Raw genomic sequence first — 19803 nt, 5'->3', positions numbered from 1 at the left:
CACCTGCTCTTCTTCGAAATAGTGCCGTGGGATCTTTTACATCCACCCGAGAGAGCAGACAGGGCCTCAGTTTAATGTCTCATCTAAAAGACGGCACCTCCGAAAGTGCAACACTCCCTCAGTACTGCCTTGAAGTGTCGAGTCTAGATTTTTGTGCTGAAGTCTGATGGAGTGAGACTTGAACCCACAACCTTCTAGACTCGGAGGGCAAGCGTGCTGCCCACTGAGCCACGGCTAACACTGTGGAAAGTATGACTCTATTGCAGTAGTGAGTGCCCTTCTGTGGTTGAGTTTAAGACAGTCTGTAACAGACAGAGCAAAGGTAGCTTTACTTTACATTTATTCGTGTGGTCCTTAATTTGAGAGTGCATACTGTTGACACTAGGCCCAGTAGTGATAACATTCGTCACCTTGACAAACACCAATTCAAAAAAAAAGTGGAGTGATTTAAAATGGTGGATAGAGCACCTGCAGTACATTAAAATGATGAATGCTTTGCCCTCTGGACCCAAATATATAATCATTGAACATTCTAAAGAATTTTATCACCCTAAAGAAATGCTTCAGATAAAATACTGCAACATATTTGCTTATATCTGAAGTTGAAGTAATGATCTAAGTTACATTTTGATCTCTCTGTTCCTAAAGACTGTTGGATTAAGGTCGCACACATGTCAGTTGGCCTCTTGAACATTGCCGAAGTAACCGTTTTCTTTCATGGGCAAGCCTTAATAGCAAGTGTCGGCAGAGTGTTTGACTGGAAGAGGCAGCAGGGATCACAGCCCAAGCTCGATTGTGTTCTGACCCACTGAACCACACCATAAGTCACTGGATTGTGATTAGGAACAGGATCAGGATCCCCTACCTTAGTTTTCCTCTCCTGAAGGAGAGGGGACGGCTCGGGGGGGGGGGTGGGGGTGCTGCGGCCAATCGTAGTGCCCCTACCAATACCCAGCTGAGATCAGCTAGTGCAGCATCCAACCTGGGACCTTCCTACTCTATTGTATCACAGTTATTATGTTTACTCCTACAAAGCCACCCCTTTTTTTTGCATAACAACAGTCATTGCACGTCAAAGTAATTAATTTTAGCTAAAACCATTGAGATGTTTCAGATCGACTTGATAAGGCGATGAATGTATGCAAGCAATGTTTCCTTTAAGCTGCGCAGCTGCTCTCTGGACCTCCCGTGCAGCAGGCTCGCCAGCTTTTCAATGTATTTTGAATGGGCCGCGCACCCAAAAACATTGTATGCAAGCCTCTTAAATGTGTAGGCACTGCTATATAGGCCCACTTTCGTCGTTCACCTCGCGTACAGACTTTTAGTGGGCTTGTCAGCGGAAACTTCCAATCATCATCCACCGTTTGTTTAAATTTGGCACCCTCTACAGGGAATCTGTGGCGTCCGTGAGCAGGTCAAGCAGCAGGGAGTCTTCTCAACCAATCGGATCGAAGAATTCTCAGAGAGAGACACACAGACAGCAAAGCAGGAAGTAAAAAACAGGAATTATAAATTACATTTAAATCATTGTACAGACAGCGAAATAAAGATTGGGACATACACATGGCATTAAAGGAGAAACATTAAATAGGAAAACAGAAAAACTTTAAAAAAATTATTTACATTTAAAAAAAACTGCAACATTAATTTCTTCTGAGGCAATGAGACTCCACACTTGAGAAATTACATTTTCAAGACGAGAGAGGTTGTTCAGCAGTAATTCTCATTTACTATGCCGTTAAAAACGCAGTTACTCCTGATTCTACAAGCGCTAACTTTTCCATCTATCTGTAGAACGAGAATAGTGGGCAATTAGCCTAAGTTCATGCCATAACATTAATCTCTGTGCAGATTCCTTCATCGAGGATTGCAACAGCGTAGCCTGAGGAGGAGCAGCGTATCACCGATTGCAACGTCCGGATTTCTGCCTTTAGCTGCGCATGTGCGGATGCCAGAAGCTGCTGTCAGTTTTAAAACCCGGGCTGAAAGTGGAAACGGGCTTGTCTCTTTAAACTCTCAGGGATATATGGATGGGGTTAATTGCGCTAGGCACTGGCGGGGTTCAGTTTGGAGACGAGTGGTCTGGAGGTTCCGCAACTTAGCGACCGCGCAAGAGGCAGCGGCTGAGTGGGAGTTGACATGAGGGGTAGAACCAGAGAGCGTTAGGAGCATAGAAACATAGAAGATAGGAGCAGGAGTAGGCCATTCGGCCCCTCGAGCCTGCTCCGCCATTCAATGAGATCATGGCTGATCATCCAAACTCAGTACCCTGTCCCTGCCTTCTCCCCATATCCCTTGATCCCTTTAGCCTTAAGAACAATATCTAACTCCTTCTTGAATATATTTAATGAATTGGCCTCCACTGCCTTCTGTGGTAGAGAATTCCACAGGTTCACCACTCTCTGGGTGAAGAAATTCCTCCTCATCTCAGTCCTAAATGGTTTACCCCTTATCCTTAGACTGTGACCCCTGATTCTGGACACCCCAACCATCGGGAACATCCTTCCAGCATCTAGTCTGTCTAGTCCTGTTAGAATTTGATAAGTTTCAATGAGATCCCCTCTCATTCTTCTAAACTCCAGCGAGTACAAGACCAATCGACCCAATCTCTCCTCATAAGTCATTCCTGCCATCCCAGGTATCAGTCTGGTGAATCTCCGCTGCAGAGTGAGGGGGAGAATCAGAGAGCGTTAGGAGTCGCACAAGGGGGGGAAACTAAAAGAAAAAGACATGCATTTTTACAGTGCCTTTCATAACCAATGGACTTCCCAAAGCGCTTTACAGCCAATGAAGTACTGTTGTAACGCAGCAGCCAATTTGCGCACAGCAAGCTCCCACAAAACAGCAATGTGATAATGATCAGATAATCTGTTTTTTTAGGGATAAATATTACCAGATAATCTTTTTTAGTGATATTGATTGAAGGATAAATATTGGCCAGGACACTAATGACTCTTCTCTGAAATAGTGGCATGGGATCTTTTATGTGCACCTGAGAGGGTAGACGGGACCTCGTTTAAATGTGTCGATAACCGCACTGCGCTGGAGTGTCAGCCAAGATTTTTGTTCCGAGGTCTCTGGAGTGGGACTCGAACTCACAACCTTCTGGCCCTGGAGGTGGGAGAGCTACTGCGAGTCTGATTGGAGAGCGTTGAGAGCGAATCAGAGCGAGCGGAGGCCCGGGGCCGGCAGCGAATCAGAGCGAGCGGGGGCCCGGGGGCCGGCAGCGAATCAGAGCGAGCGGGGGCCCGGGAGCCCGGGAGGTCTCTGGAGTGGGACTCGAACTCACAACCTTCTGGCCCTGGAGGTGGGAGAGCTACTGCGAGTCTGATTGGAGAGCGTTGAGAGCGAATCAGAGCGAGCGGCAGCCCGGACCGGCAGCGAATCCGAGCGAGCGACAGCCCGGGCCGGCAGCGAATGAACGAGTGGCAGCCCGGGCCGGCAGCGAATGAGCGAGTGGCAGCCCGGGCCGGCAGCGAATGAGCGAGCGGCAGCCCGGGCCGGCAGCGAATCAGAGCGAGCGGCAGCCCACGGGCCGACAGCGAATCAGAGCGAGCGGCAGCCCGGGTCCGGCCAGCAGCGAATCAGAGCGAGCAGCAGCCCGGAGGGAGGGGGGCCGGCAGCGAATCAGAGCGAGCGGCAGCCCGGGTCCGGCCAGCAGCGAATCAGAGCGAACCAAACAGCAGCGGGTGGGCGGGAGCTCGAGAGGAGCTGAAAGACAAGAACAACCTGACGCCTCGTTCGGCCTGAGCCGAGCTGAGAAGACGCTTTGAGTTTTAAACGGGGCTGGGAGAAGTCGCCTAGGCGAAGGGACACTCGGCGCATAGTCAGCCAAAGCGGCAGGACAAGTCGATAGCCCGGCGGCCTGTGCCCGTACCCCCGGAGCGATGGAGGAGTTGCGGCCTAGCGGCTCGGGTATCGCCGCGCTGCTGCCCCCGGGTCTGCGCGCCATCTACCAGGAGTGCAGGAGGCTTTACTCGGACCAGCCCAATCCACTCCAAGTCACCGCCATCGTCAAGTACTGGTACGTTACCCTCGACATCAACATCTCTTCCACTTCGGGTCGAGCCCGTGTCTCCGAGGCCCCACATCCGACAAGCATTAAGTTACTTCAAATCAAGGCAACGCAACGGTTTTGATTTGAGGAATTTAAATGCAGACTTTTACTTTTTTTTGTGGCTTGCAAGGTCGTTCTTTACATCAGATTTTTCCCCCAATTTATTCCTTTTTGTAGTGTACAGATTTCTTTCGATTCCCTTTTTTAAGTGCACAGATTTATTTCAATTCCTTTATTTTTTAACTGCACAAATTTCTTTGTTAAAGTTTATCGCTGCTTCTAAAAGTTTGCAACTTTTAGTTAGTTTCTGAACGCATCACTAGTCTGATATGGGGGCGGGAATTCATGATGTTTACCTTTTTTTTAGTTTCAATTATTTACATCTAGACGAAAGTTCCTACAACCATCAATTTGAAAGGAATGTGGATCTTTACCATCGCCACGGGGCTTTACATCAAACACGCACTTCTATTTGTTTATAAACAAGCTGTTGTAATGTTACATAAGTATCTGAAGCATATTATAAAATTTGATTAAAAAAAAAAATTATTTGGAAGAACTTTCGTTTGCACCATTTGAATTTATTTCGACGTGAAGTAATCTTGTAAAGCAATAGTATCCTAATAACCAAAAGGGCTATGGGATTTTCTAGCCAATTTTTCTATAATAACAGTGCTTTCAATGAGTGGATAAAGTGACTTTTCTGTGTTGTTAAATTTTTAACCACCATCCTAATTGTAACAAAAATAAGTAATTTGTAAATTAGTAGTTTAAATATGGATAATTGTTAGTAATTAAAAACAATCCTCTTCTAAAGAAGTTAGTCCCAGTTTAAGAACTTTCAGTCAAAACTGGTAAAATTACAGCAAAGATCACTAATAGTTTTATGTTTTTAAATGGCAGATTCATATCACAAAATTTAACCTGCTTGAATTAAGATTATTGGGCAATGTGCCTATTTACCTGGTGTGGTAGTAATTTGGTCATTTTTAATTCTATTGGATTCAGTTATAATCTGGAATCCATTCACAGGATTAAGAATAAATTGAGATTTCATAAAATTGGTTTTGAATTCTAAACTGCCGTGTATTTTCACTGACACTGCAGTTGTATAGATGTTATTTTAACACCAATTTATACAACATTATTATTAGAAAATAGCATACCCATATAGTATATTATACTGCACTTTTGAAGTTGACAGGGAAAGGTTCTGATGCATTTGAATAGGTTGACTTTTAGTGTAAGGGATCACTTCTGGGTTTAGGTTTGGGACACATCTCCCTATGCAGGTCAACAAAGGCATGTCCATGTGATGATAATCTGGATCTCTTGAGGCATTCCATTTTGAATTTCATTGTTCTCATAATAAGACTTTCTATGCAGCACATTTCTTACTCCTGTAGTTTTGGGTAGTCTTGCCTTTTATAGACAGGAGTGTGAATACAACCAAAAAAGGTTGGGAGATTTTGATTATTTTGGAAACATGCTGTTTTCACAACGTTATTGTTGAATGTATACAAGAAATATTGTGATGGAAGGTTCTAACCTAGTAACTTTTTTTTTACATGTTTTTGCATCAATTCTTTTCTATCTGATTTTCCTCTTGCTGCTAGTGTCTGCTTTGTCTTTATCTTTAATGCTCTGTTTCCTTTTTCTCTTACCTCAAGGCCTAGAATGAGCACCTAGCTGCCAGACACCAAGGTCTTCCAGGTAGGGTAGCATAGATGAAAACCTTTCTCATTCAAGAGATAGTTAGATGACATTATGGGGCATTGTAAGTTTTTCTGGATGGATGAGCTAAGATGGGCTGAATGACCTTCCTGGTCTTATTCTTCCTGTGTTGGGTGTGCAATCTGTATGCGGCTACAAGCTGCTGAGATTTTTGAGCAGAAATGAGCAAGATCATGAATTTCCTTAGAAGTTTTGCTGTTTATGTATGGAGAGGTCTTAGAAAGGCCACACCAAAAAATGTGTTGCAATATCCAATTAACTACCTCGTTTTAAAAGGGAGAATAATGGAAAGCACAAGTTTGCCAGTCTGGTGAGCCATTTCTTAAGGGAGGGGAATGGGTGGCAAGAAAGAGGTTATTAAAGGCCAGTAACACCAAAAATGCATTGCTAGCTTTCATGGACAACGGATAGGTTAACTTACCCGCAGCCACACTGCAAAATGGCAATCTAGAGGATACAATACAATCACAATGCAACTCAAGGAAAGACATGATGAATGGTTAGGAGGAGGCAGTTTGAACTATCGTTTATGTCCAAGGGTTTTAATTTTTTTTTTTAGATTTTCTTAATTGAGGAATCGGGGTATGGCCATAGTGCAGAACACCAAGGTTAAAAAGAGTAAAAGGTGAGGTAACTTGGGAAATAGTGATCAGGTGATGCCAAGCTTATGTTTTAAAAGGCTAAAGATTGTAAGAGGAACGATGGTCTGAGGGACGTGAGGAGTTTCACAGTTTTGACGTCTTTGAGAAGAATGAGTGAGTAGAAGACTGTGATGAGTAATATCAACACAGTGATGATTTAGGGAGAAGGAAGCGCATGATTGATGCTTCGAATGAACGAGAAAGGAAAGCTCAGAGGATTACTAACTATATAATGAGGATTTTGAAGTTCAGTATTCATGTTGCTGATCTGTACTAGTGAGAAGTGTTGTTCTACAAGGATTGGCACTGTTCACCATTTACATAAACAATTTGGACTCTGGAATCAGAAGTACAATTTCAAAATTTGCAGATGACACCAAATTAGGGGGTTATAGTTAATACTAAGGAAGACTGTGACAAAATACAAGAACACAAGTTGCAGAATGGGTGTACAATTGGCAAATTAATTTAAATATAGATAAGTATGAGGTGGTTCATTTTGGTAGGAAGAATAAGGAGGCCACATACTCCTTGGAAAATACGAGTCTAAATGGAGCAGAGGAGCAAAGGGATCTAGGGGTACAGATACGCAAATCACTAAAAGCAGTGACGCAGGTTAATAAGGCCATTCAAAAAAGCAAACAAAGCGCTGGGGTTAATTTCTAGAGGGTTAGAATTGAAAAGCTGGGAAGTTGTGTCAAACCTGTATTGAACCTTGGTAAGACCACACTTGGAGTACGGTGCACAGCTCTGGTCTCCACATAATGAAAAGGATACAGAGGCACTGGAGAAGTTGCAAAAAAGATTTGCAAGGATGATCGCAGAACTGAGAGGTTATAACTGTCAGGAAAGATTGACCTGATGGCGGTCTTCAAGATTATGAAAGCATTTGATAGGGTAGACATAGATGAAGTTTCCACTTGTCGGGGAGACCAGAACTAGGATATAAATATAAGATAGTCACTAATAAATCCAATAGGGAATTCAGGAGCAACCACTTTACCCAGAGGATGGTTAGAATGTGGGACTCGCTACCACAAGGAGTAGTTGAGGCGAATAGTATAGATGCATTTAAAGGGAAGCTAGATAAACACGAGGGAGAAAGGAGTAAAAGGTTATGTTGATGGGGTTAAATGAGGGGACGGGAGGAGGTTCACGTGGAGCATAAACACTGGCGTGGGGCAGTTGGGCCGAATGGCCTGTTTCTGTGCCATACATTCAATGTAATTCTAAGTCTTCGCAGTCGTCCCGCCTTTTACTTTTCTTAGTTGGGTTAGAGAGGTGATTTGGTAAGGAGGAAGGGGAGCATCACAAACCTGCCATGAGTGAACACTATGATGAAGGGCCCAGGAGGACGTTGCTCTTTAAATCTTGCATGCAGACAGGAAAGCCAGAGCTGGCAGCTGTTCAAGGACAATTTAAAAATAAAAACGTAATTACTATTTGTGCAATTTGTCTGTTGAGTAAATGTTGCAAACCACAGCAGTGAGGCCCAGAACCAAATCTTGTGCATTGAAGTTTGAACAAAAAGTGGCAATTTTCAGATTAAAGTCAAAATAGTTTATAAAAAAAATAATAATAATAATGTAGACACATGGCTGATGATGGGGTGGGGGAGAGAAGAACCAGTAGAACAATTGAACAATTAATACCTAGATTGGTTCAGATCTACATTCAAGTCGATCTTCCTTAATGTTTGTTATTTGGTATGTTGTGCCACCTTTTAATGCAGAGTATAGTTTATTTACTTTTATCTCATCTTGGAGCAAGGGAAAAACTTTTAATTCATTGTATGGTCTTAATTTATGAATGCTATACTTTAGTTTTGTAACTTTTATTTATGTGCATTATTAGAACTAAGTTTTTAAGCTATAAATCACTCATTTTACCTTGTTATAGATGAAACACATGGTAGCGCCTGCTTCATAATCTCAGGCTATTTGATTTGTATGAGTGGTTTCTGCAGAATACATGTCTTCAATTAAGACTGTTTATTTTTCTATGCAATTTTTCAGCAATTAAAATCTTACTAGTATTTCTGTCATAATTCTGGGCACTTGATAAAACTGGTTATTGTGGTTCCAAAGATAGTTGTGCAATCAGTGAAGTCTCTAACTCAAATTAAATTTGCAAGCACGGATTTCAAATCGCAAGCACAGATCTGAGATTTTTAGATGCAAGTTTTGCGGTTTGATATTTTAATAAAACTGTAATTTACATCTGCTCACTATTGGCCTTTACAGATTCCATCAGTACTAATGAAAACCAAAGTGATGCAGCATTTACGTTGAATTTTTTTTTATAGTTTCGGCATAAACCAATCAACATGTGTGGCCATGTCCAGCAATGAATTGATTCAGAGTGGCAGCTCTTTGGATTCTGTCATTCCAGCCTCATTGAGAAGCTAGCATTGTATGGTGCTTGTGATTAATTTTGTGTACGTGTCAGTCTGGTGTAATACATTATCAGATCACGATAAATCCATGCTGATCCAATTCTCCACCTGTTCAAGAATCTCTGATTTCCATTATTTAATGGAAAAAGTGATTTTTCTTGCTGATAACCCCATCCCCTCCTGTGCGGTTAATTCCATAACGTGACCATTGACTCATTGGCAAGAGTGTTCTCCAAAGACTATCTGTATTTTACGTATGTTCCTGATGTTGATGCAGTTAAAGCTGTGCAGACCATTAGATCAGATGAAGATTGTCTATTCTACACCAGATTCCAGGTTTTCCTGCTTTTATTCAACAATCTATAACATTTGAGGGATGTACAGGAAACTCTCTTTCTTAACCGGCGCCTAAATAACCGGAAATCTCTTAACCGGCAAAATTCAGGAGTAGGTTCAGGTAAGTTTTACTTCATATTAGTGGCAGTTCCTGGATCTGTGGTTGTGTAACTGGGGTTCGTGCACTTGTTGCTAAGCAACAGGGACGCTTGGTCTGTGGCCGGAGTTCCTGCACATGTTGCTAAGCAACAGGAAAGCCTGGATTTGTTGCTGTGTACGCAGCTCTCGTACCTTTTAACTATACCTCTCTGTAATCCGGACTTTTTGATAAACCGGCACCACGCCGGTCCCGTTGGTGCCGGATAATAGAGTTTCCTATAGTTAGACTATTAGTGCTCCACAACAGGGATGTCCTACAAGTTGGAACAGTGGACTGGATGTGTCTTCCACACCTAGTAAGTGGACGACGTGGGACTGATTTTGGTTTCAAGCACCGAATGAAATTGAGGCTCCCACTTCCCATGGTCAACTGTATTCATGTTAAAGTCCACTTCAGTCATAGCTCACGACACCAAAGCAAACACTTTCTAGGGTGTAGTTAGCGAAGGAGGGAGGGTACCTGTGCAAGATTGGTACATGATGATTGGGCTTACGAATAATGCAATACCAAGTCATCAGAATGTTTAATTGTAGTCTACTTTTGTAGAATTTGTAAAATTGCCAAGAAGCTACTTTTTCCTGTTCGTTTTTGTGTTCTGTTGTTTTAAGACTTTCAATCGGTAAAATGAAGAAAAGTTTACTTTGTTTTGGTATTACGTTTGTATAATCAAGTTATTTTGTTGTAAAGTTAGCAAAATGAACTTAGGAAGTACTCAATGCTGTGTTGGAGCAGATCCATATCTTAACCAAGCTCGATTGGGGAAAACCGGCCAGTGCCATATCTCATCATGGCAGCGTGCAATCCTGCTTCGTTGCAGCCTATTGCCCCACATTCTCCATCATGGGGAAAGAAATTGCACCCTTCTACATACAGGAAACTCTCGAATTACCGGCACCGAAATAACCGGAAATCTCTGTTAACCGGCAAAATTCAGGAGTAGGTTCAGGTAAGTTTTACTTCATATTAGTGGCAGTTCCTGGATCTGTGGCTGTGTAACTGGGGTTCCTGCACTTGTTGCTAAGCAACAGGGACGCTTGGTCTGTGGCTGGAGTTCCTGCACCTGTTGCTAAGCAACAGGGAAGCCTGGATTTGTTGCTGTGTACGGAGCTCTCGTACCTTTTAACTATACCTCTCTGTAATCCGGACTTTTTGATAAATCGGCACCACGTCGGTGCTCGATAATAGAGTTTCCTGTATTTATTCAGTTGTAATACAAATAAATGGCCATAAGGGGTCACATAGCTCAGAAAACACCTGCTTGCTCTCTCCTGTATTGGCGTTTGTGAATGAAGAGTGAAATACTTCAGGGGCCAGTCTGATGTCCAGCACGAGTCTGCTCTTGTATCCAAGTGGAGAAGCAGCAGTGGGACTTTGTGTGTGTGTCTGTGGAAAAACAGTGGGACTGGTGAGAAGAATTGAAAACTTGAATATGCCACTACCTCTATCGCTGCCCAGTTCAAACTGCAGCCTCATCAGCTGGTGTGTGTAACGGGCTGAGAGAGTACGGTGTGGTGGGGGGCGGGGGAGCAATTTGTTGGGAGTGAGGACCCGTGGGCTGCTTTGTCTAAGGCAACAGCAGTCCAGCTGAAATAGCCAAGTGGAGTGAATTGGACCTGCGGGCTGCTGCTGCACCTGAACATTCTGCAGTAATCAAATAATTCAATGTTGAAAAACAAATGTCAAAGTTCTGCAATAGTTTTTCTGTTTCTGGAACACTTCCAGACAGCCTCATCATCTGAAACTCTACCACTTTGCATTTTGAAGTTCTTATTTAACTACAGTTGTTGAAGCAGCAATGGCATGTGTCCAAACTAAGGCTTGTGATTCCCTTGTGCTCTGGCCTATGTAGCCCAGGGAGCTCATTTGTTATTTGAACGTATTTCTTGATCACTGGTTTGTCTTGTTTGAATGTTGAGCCTGGAGGATTGGAACAGGCAGCTGTTAATGCAATTGTCTCATTAGTGGAGCATATCCTAAATCAGAACACCAAAATCTGTTGCCTGCAGTTAAATACATATATAAATTAGTGGGATATTTTACGTGGTCTGAGAGGTTCTGTAGTCGGCATGTAAGTGGCCCATGAAAGCGAAAAGCTTTAACACATCTCCGCCACCCCCCATATCTGCAGGATATTTCTAGTATGGCTTTTGGTGTCTTTATGGCATTTCATTGTGCTTCTGGATTGAAAATGTATCTGGGTTAAACTGATGTTATTACAGTTGCTTCTTGCTGTAACCTATATGTTAGAATTTTTTTGTATACAATAGCTATCAAAATAAGTACTTCTGGGGCAGATTTTTTTCTCCTCTTCCTTTCCCCAGCATTATGAATTTAGTGTTGGGTGCAAATCTTACTGAATAATTAATCTATTATATAGACTAATTGAAACTATTACATAATAATGTGTTATTCACAGAATCACAGAAACCCCACAGTGCAGATAGAGGCCATTTCGGCCCATCGAGCCTGCACCGACACATATCCCACCCGATCCCCGTAACCCCTACACCAACACATATCCCACCCTATCCCCGTAACCCCACGTATTTAATCCCCCTAACACTAAGGGTCAATTTATCATCGCCAATCAACCTAGCCCGCACATCTTTGGACTGTGGGAGGAAACCGGAGCACCCGGAGGAAACCCACGCAAACACGGGGAGAATGTGCAAACTCCACACAGACAGTCGCCCGAGGCCGGATTCGAACCCGGGTCCCTGGCGCTGTGAGGCAGCAGAGGGGCTATTGTGATTTCGTTAAGCTTTGACCTTCATAAAATTTGCCTGAATAGGCATAACCTCAGCATAAATTACTTTCTATTCACCCCCGAGCCAGTCTCTTTTTTTGGTCCTGGTCTCTTTCTCGGCCCCCCCCCCCCACTTCCCAACCACATCAGCAATCAGTCAACATTTAAACTTGAAAATTGTGTCTACTGCTACAAAAAAACATTCTCATGTGTTTTTTTTTTCCTCTGTAGGTTGGGCGGACCAGACCCACTGGACTACATCAGTATGTACAGAAATCCAGGCAGCCTAACACAGGACGTTCCAGAGCACTGGCATTATATCAGCTTTGGTTTGAGTGACCTGTACGGTGACAATAGAGTCCACGAGTAAGTACCATAAAAGAAAAATCGCAAATACTAGAAATCTAAAATAAAGGGAAAATTATTGCGGGTCCGATCCAAAACATTAGCTCATCTTGCAGCTGCTGACTAACCTGTTGTCCCGTTCCAGTATTTGCTATTCTTGTTTAAGTGCCATGATGGATTAGAAATAGGGAAATTTTGCAACTGATTCTTTTTTGGAAGAACAATCCTGCATACATACTTTAAAGATGGTCAGTAACACAAATGTATTTTTGACACAAACTAATTTGATATTGATGATGTGTATGCAGCTATGAAAGATCCCAAAAGTGATTAAGCAGATTGGCATATTTGGTTGTTCTATCAAAAGTTGCTCCAGTGAAAAGACTTCAAATCTGATTTGTACGTTGCTGATTTATGAGGAAGTGACAACTTGAATGTAACCTGAGCATCAGCTCCTCATGTCTGAGGTGACTTATGGAATGGGCTGCCGCCAAGTACAGTGGATGTGACCTCTAGAGGGGCTCAAAAACAAATGGATCAAGACTTAGTGTAACTCAGACTTGACATACTGGATAGGAGGAAGATGAAAACGGTCTGAGTATAGATTCACTCGGGGTGGTGAACCTGTGGAATTCTCTACCACAGAAGGCAGTTGAGGCCAAGTCACTGAATATATTTAAAAAGGAGATACAGGAAACTTTGTGTTATCCGGAGGCTAAGTGTCCGGCAAGCTCGAGCCACCGGCAAAAATCAGGAGCCGTTTTGTTAGGTTTTTTTTTTCTTCTCGTGGCTTTTTTTTTCAACAGTCAGGCTCTTGAAAGTCTCTCTGAAGCTGTTGCTAAGCTACAGAGACGCTTCCAAGGTACGGGCCGACTGTTTAGAAGCTGTTGCTAAGCAACAGTGTTTGTTGTCAGATACGGAGATGAAAAGCTCCGTATGCTTCAACATTAACGCTGGTGTGTCTGGCAGTTTTGAGGGAACGGCAACAGCTCGGTCCCGTCGCTGCCGGATAGCGCAAAGTTTCCTGTAGTTAGATTTCTAGACACAAAAGGCATCAAGGGGTATGGGGAGAGAGCAGGAATATGGTATTGAGCTAGAGGATCAGCCATGATCATATTGAATGGTGGAGCAGGCTACTCCTATTTTTCCATGTTTCTATCACGCATGAAGTTGAAAACGTGCTCCGATAAAGGGCCTCCTTTTGTCTGTACATTCTTATATTGGCTCCTCTGGCCTAATGAAATGTGTGTTGTGATACAGGAAGGAGAAATTAGAGGTTACTGTTGGATGGTTTTTAGTTTGTCTTTCCTAGCTCCCCCACCCCCAATACCCCCAAAAACTCTGCTTAGATGAGGCCAGAAATTTACTTTTAATTTTTTTTTTCTCCGCTTCTCTGCCAAACAGACAAGTATTCCGGTTATCAAAACATACTAAATTCCCTAGTGTGTGTGACACAGTTTCAGCCGTCTTATTGCCTTGTGCCTGTTTGTTTGGTTTTGAAACTCATTTCCGATAACCCCATTAGGATTCCTTTTTGAGCCAGAGAGATTTGCAATTGGGTGTCGTCACAAATTAAAAATCTAACGGTATAACGACGACAATACGTATTCAGTTGTGTTTCTGCGAATTTTGCTGCAATCCATACGGCTATGAGTGAGATCATTGACTTTTCTACTTGCGTTGGTAATTCATGGCCGCCCTGAATTGCAACGCTTTTAACAATTTGATCACTTTCTTCTCTCCAGAAGAGGCTGATTCTTGCTGAAATCTAGTTCCATGACTGTGTTAGGTCTTTGGGTACCCACATAACATTTTTTCACGAGTGAGTCTGGACAGTGACTGTTGGAAAGCTGATTCACTGCAAAGGGTATTATGGCTGACCCGGATTCTATCCCAATCTGACGATCACATGCACGCATTTTCCAAGAGGAGTCACAGGTTAGCAGTCTGGAATGGGAAATTTTTTAAACTCCCCTGTCCCCTCCAATTCCCTTTCTTAATAAGGGGCACTGAAGCAAATACAGGGTTCCCAATTGAAATCAGCAAAGCAGGGAAAGTTAGAAACATTAATAACTATGATGTTGTGGCAAAACCACTAAGTGACTTACATAATTGTCTGTAACCAATGTTATTACCTCTAGCATTAATTGTCTGTAACCAATGTTATTACCTTTCAAGTTGGCTCTGGTTAAACAGAGCTAGATCGACAACATCGCGATCTGACGCGATGACGTCATCACGTGGGTCACGTGACGTCCCCTTCGGCGGGAGACGTGATGATGCCATGACATCAGAGGTAGAGGGCGGGACCAGCCAGTCCTCGTGTGGATTGAAAGAGAAAAGACCTGTTTTGAGCTTCTCCTGTAGTTTCTTGTTTTGTAAAGTTCTTAGACAATAAATTCAGTTGTTAACTTCCAGTAAGTTATAGATTCTTTGTTAGGAGTGCAGAGACTCCTACAATGTAATATAATATAACTATAACAGACATGTCTTCAGTTTGGGCAGGGAACTTAATATTCCTACCTATAACATTTTCAGGGCCAATAGGTAGGTAGGGAAAACAAAGTGGGACGGTGTGGTAGTAGTGGTCTAGGATTCGAACAAAAGGATAGAACATAAGGATGTGTTAAAACTGAATCCATACAGAATCATAGCACAGAAAGAGGCCATCGTGCCTGTGCCAGCTCTTTGAAAGAGCTCTCCAATTAGTCCCACTCCCTTATGGTTTCCCCATAGCCCTGCAAATATTTCCTTTCAAGTATATATCCAATTCTCTCAAGTTACTATTGAATCTGCTTCTACCACCCTTTCAGGCAGTGCATTTCAGATCATCATAACTCGGCATTAAAAAAAAAAAAAAATTCTTATCTCCCCTCTGGTTCTTTTGCTAATTACCTTAAATCTGTGTCCTCTGGTTACTGGCTCTCCTGTCAGTGGAGCCTGTTTCTCCTTGTTTACTCTGTCAAAAAACCTGTCATAATTTTGAACACCTCTATATTAAATCTCCCATTAACCGTCTCTGCTCAAAGGAGAACAATCCCAGTTTCTCTAGTCTCGCCAGATAACTGAAGTCCCTCATCCCTGGTAATCATTCTACTAAATCTCCTCTGCACCCTCTCCAAGACCTTGACATGGAATGGATTTAGTTAACAAAAAGGAAGGTAAATGGTACAGTTTTTGGTGAGTATTATAGGCTGCCAAACACTGGAGATGAAGTAGAGGTGGCGATCTGCAGATAGTTGAGAGATATGGAAAAAGACTTTAATTATCTCAAAATCGACTGAAGTAAAGATAATGCAATAAAAACAGAAAATGCTGGAAATACTCAGGAGGTCAGGAAGCATCTGTGGAGAGAGAAACGGATGACGAAAAGTCATCGACCTGAAACGTTAACTCTTTCTCTCTCCACAGATGCTGCCTGACCTGAATATTTCCAGCATTTTTTGTTACTTCAAATTTCCAGCATCTGCAGTATTTTGCTTTTCTAAAGGTAATAATGCATATGGTCAAAGTAAGGATTTTTTTTTTTTAGATAGCTTCCCAGATCATTGTTTCCAGCTCAACAAGGAAAGGAACATTGCTTGATTTAGCTCTAAGAAATGAAGTGGGGCAAATAATTGAGAGGAGGAGAATGGGGGAATATTGACCACAATGTAAGTTCGTTATAAGAATAGAAAAGGATAATGAAGAGTTAAAAGGTCACTGCGCCATCGGTGTTGGCTAGAGTTGGACTGTGCACTTTAGATGCTAAAGTCTGCTTTTTGATGCCAGTTTCAGAACCACCGTGTGCAGTAGCGCTCAGCACGCTTAAGTACATAAATTTGGTTCTGCTGCTCTTTTGTGCTTTAAGGGGCGATGGGGGAAGGCTAAATCAGGTGCTTGATTTAGATGCTACTTAGCAGTGCATGTGTTTAACTTAGTAGAAAATTAGGCTAGATGAAGTAACTTTGTATTTAATGAAATGCTGCTGTTGGTGATATGCCATTTCCTATGCCTCTAGTGCAACTATGTGATTACTGAAAGCAGCAATTAGTTGGGACAGGGAGTAATGCAGAGGTGACCTTATTTCCTTCGTAACCTATCCTTCTGAATCCAAATGCTGTGATTCTTGCGAGATCCCAGTTTACAATATTGATGTTGCGTGATCAGATTTAACTTGTGATCGGAGTCAAAATCTGTACTTTGTGCCATTTAAACCAAAGAACAAATTTGAGCCAAATAAAAAATGTGGAGTATTGGTTGGGGCTGCCATGATGTATGCAAAATGGCGAAGATTCAGTGGTGCCTAAACACTGGTCAAAAGCTGGCCTAATCTTGTTCCCCGCAATCTGTTCATAACAGACAAAGCATCCAAGTTATAATATGAAGACGAGCAAATTCTTCATGGCTTTGTAGCTGCAGAGTGGGTTAATTGAAGTCACTTCAGTTTTGATTACAGTATAAAATTGCAATGACCTGCCAACCATTCATTTAACGGCATAGTTGTAACAGAAGTCTTTTGTGATTGTCCTATTGATCCAGACTCTGGGGGTGAGCTGTATGACAGTCCTATTTTGCATTAAACGATTGTAAGAAACCATTGAACAGAATATAACTTACATTTTTAAGAGTGTAAAATATGTAATGATCTAAATCTTTGTCTTTCATTATAAAATAATTGCATATTTAAATGTATCTTTTTGGATTATTAAGTTTCAAGTTAAAATATTCAAGTTAAATATGCATTCGTGGGAATTTGTTTGTATCTACTGAAAGAAGAGGCACACATTTGGGTTATGTTCTTCCAGGATGTTTGTTCATTGCCAAACTAATAATTGGGAGACGTAAGAATATATTTTAATCTTGCTTGTGTGCCATCAAAGTGAGACCAAATCACTGAAAAAGGATTTAAACAATTCCATTAAAACATTCTGTAATTTACCCACACAGCAGGCTCAATGACCAGTACAATTACATTTCTGGATGACAAAGATACAGAAGGAATGTCGGCTTGTGGGTTATTTTGACTTTTTATAGTGTTCTTGTTCATGACAAAATCGTGCAGTTTTTTTAACTACTAGCTGTAATAATTATAATAGTTGCAGTTTAAGAATTTTTTGTGTTACCTTCAATGCCAGGATTGTGGTAATTTAAAAAAAAAAAAAAAAAAAAAAAAATTCCCCTGGTTTCCTTTTTAAGTAAACTTTCTCACTGATTGCAGTAATGTGCCTGTTGCACTGTACACCCTAGAGATCTTGAAAGGATGTGCACCTGCTTAGTGTCTTTCTTTGCAGCTTTGTTGGATGTACATCTGCCTTGCAAAGTTTTTCATTATATTGAATCCCATGTGGAAGGTGTTTTGTTTGAGTAGTTTGACGAACCTGTTAATGGTATATTGTGATGTATGGGTGAAATTCAGCTTCCCACAAAGTAGCTTGCATTGAACAATACATTTCGAACCTTAAAATCATAGAATGGTTACAGCATAGGAGAAGGCCATTCGGCCTGTTGAGCCCGTGCCAGCTCTCTGCAAGAGCACTGCAGCTAGTCCCACTCCCACTCCCTCGCCCTTTCCCCGTAGCTCTGCAATTTTTTTTCCTTCGGGTACTTATCCAATTCCCTTTTGAAAGCCACAATTGAATCTGCCTCCACCGCCCTTTCTGGCAGTGCATTCCAGATCCTAACCACTTTCTGCGTTTAAAAAAAAAAAAAAGTTTTTCCTCATGTCGCCTTTTGGTTCTTTTGCCAACCACCTTAAATCTGTGTCCTCTGGTTCTCGATCCTTCCGCCAATGGGAGCAGTTTCCCCCTATCTACTCTGTCTAGACCCCTCATGATTTTGAACACCTCTATCAAATCTCCTCTCAGCCTTCTCTGCTCCAAGGAGAACAACCCCAGCTTCTCCAGTACGATAGCAAAATACTGCAGATGCTGGAAATCCGAAATAACAGATAATGCTGGAAAAACTGAGCAGGCCAGGCAACATCTGTGAAGAGAGAAATAGAGTCAACGTTTCAGGTCGAAACCCTTCATCAAGACTGAAGAAGCACAGGAAATGAAACAGAGATTAAAAGGCCAGTTTGGGGGCTGGGAGAGAACAAAAGAGAAGTGAAGAGACATTAAGAGGTATTCAAAACCAGACGAGATGGTAATAGGACTAGTGGAGACAAAAGACGGCTCTAGATTAGGTGTGAAATGCGCTGGCAGAATGGGAGACAGCTGCCATGTGGGAGAGAGAAAAAGGGGAGGGCCAAAACAAAGGTGTGGATAAAAAATATATAAAAATGTAATGGGGGCCGAGGTTATGATCTGAAATTGTTGAACTCAATATTGAGTCCGGAAGGCTGCAACGTGCCTAATCGGAAGATGAGGTGCTGTTCCTTGAGCTTACGCTGAGCTTCCGTGGAACAATGCAAGGGCCCGAGTACGGTGAGGTCTGAGTGGGAATGGGGCGGTGAATTAAAATGCCAGGCAACCGGAAGCTCGGGGGTCAACCGTACGGACTGAACGGAGGTGTTCCACAAAGCGGTCTCCCCAATGTAGAGGAGACCACATCGTGAACAGTGAATACAGTGTACTAGATTGCAAGAAGTACACGTAAATCGCTGTTTCACCTGGAAGGGGTGTTTGGGGCCCTGGACAGTGGGAAGGGGGGAGGTATAAGGGCAGGTGTTGCATCTCCTGCGCTTGCACGGGAAGGTGCCGGGGGAAGGGGTGCTGGGGGTGATTGAGGAGTGGACTAGGGTGCCTCAGAGGGAGCTGTCCCTACGGAATGCTGAAAGGGGAGGGGAAGATGCATTTGGTGGTGGGATCACGTTGGAGGTGGCGGAAATGGCGGAGGCTGATCCGTTGAATGTGGAGGCTGGTGGGGTGAAAGGTGATGACAAGGGGGAACCTTATTGTGGTCCCGGGAGGGAGGGGCAGGGGTGAGGGCAGAGGTGCGGGAGATAGAACGGACACGGTCGAGGGCTGTGTCAACCATGGTAGAGGGGAATCCTCAGTTGAGGAAAAAGGAAGACGTGTCGGAAGCACTGGTGTGCAAGGTGGCATCGTCGGAGCAGATGCGGCGGAGACGGAGAAACTGGGAGAATGGAATAGAGTCCTTACAGGAGGCGGGGTGGGAGGAAGTGTAGTTCAGGTAGCTGCGGGAGTCAGTGGGCTTGTGAATGTTGGTCAATAATCTATCCCCAGAGATGGAGACGGAGAAGTCGAGGAAGGGAAGAGTCAGAGATGGACCATGTGATGGTGAGGGAAGGGTGGAAATTGGAGGCAAAGTGAATGAAATTGTCTAGTTCAGGGCGAGAGCAGGAAATGGCACCGATACAGTCATCAATGTACTGGGAAAAAAAGTGAGGGAGGGGACCCGAGTAGGACTGGAACAAAGAGTGTTCCACATATCCCACAAAAAGGC

The 19803-nt window shown here is 42.9% G+C and overlaps 1 protein-coding gene across 5 annotated transcripts in view; it reads left to right on the top strand.

Annotated features, from left to right (window-relative positions):
- The first annotated feature begins 3688 nt into the window (after nucleotides 1–3688).
- sufu (suppressor of fused homolog (Drosophila)) overlaps nucleotides 3689–19803 on the top strand; it is a 148546-nt gene continuing 132431 nt past the window's right edge. For 2 of the 5 annotated variants that reach the window (XM_085994301.1, XM_085994299.1), the window contains exons 1-2: nucleotides 3691–4024; nucleotides 12301–12435. In XM_085994301.1, coding sequence (XP_085850427.1) covers nucleotides 3888–4024; nucleotides 12301–12435 — 272 coding nt within the window. In that variant the 5' untranslated portion in view covers nucleotides 3691–3887. Of the gene's footprint in view, nucleotides 4025–5727; nucleotides 5771–12300; nucleotides 12436–19803 lie in introns of all 5 variants that reach the window. The other 3 variants (XM_085994302.1, XM_085994300.1, XM_085994298.1) reach the window with 3 other exon arrangements.

The sequence above is a fragment of the Somniosus microcephalus genome, chromosome 8 (genome assembly GCF_052327205.1).
Source record: "Somniosus microcephalus isolate GS21.2 chromosome 8, FLI_Smic_1.0, whole genome shotgun sequence".
In the NCBI taxonomy this organism is placed as follows: Eukaryota; Metazoa; Chordata; class Chondrichthyes; order Squaliformes; family Somniosidae; genus Somniosus; species Somniosus microcephalus.
Note: the sequence above shows the minus strand (reverse complement) of the source record. Positions and strands in the feature narration are given on the sequence as shown.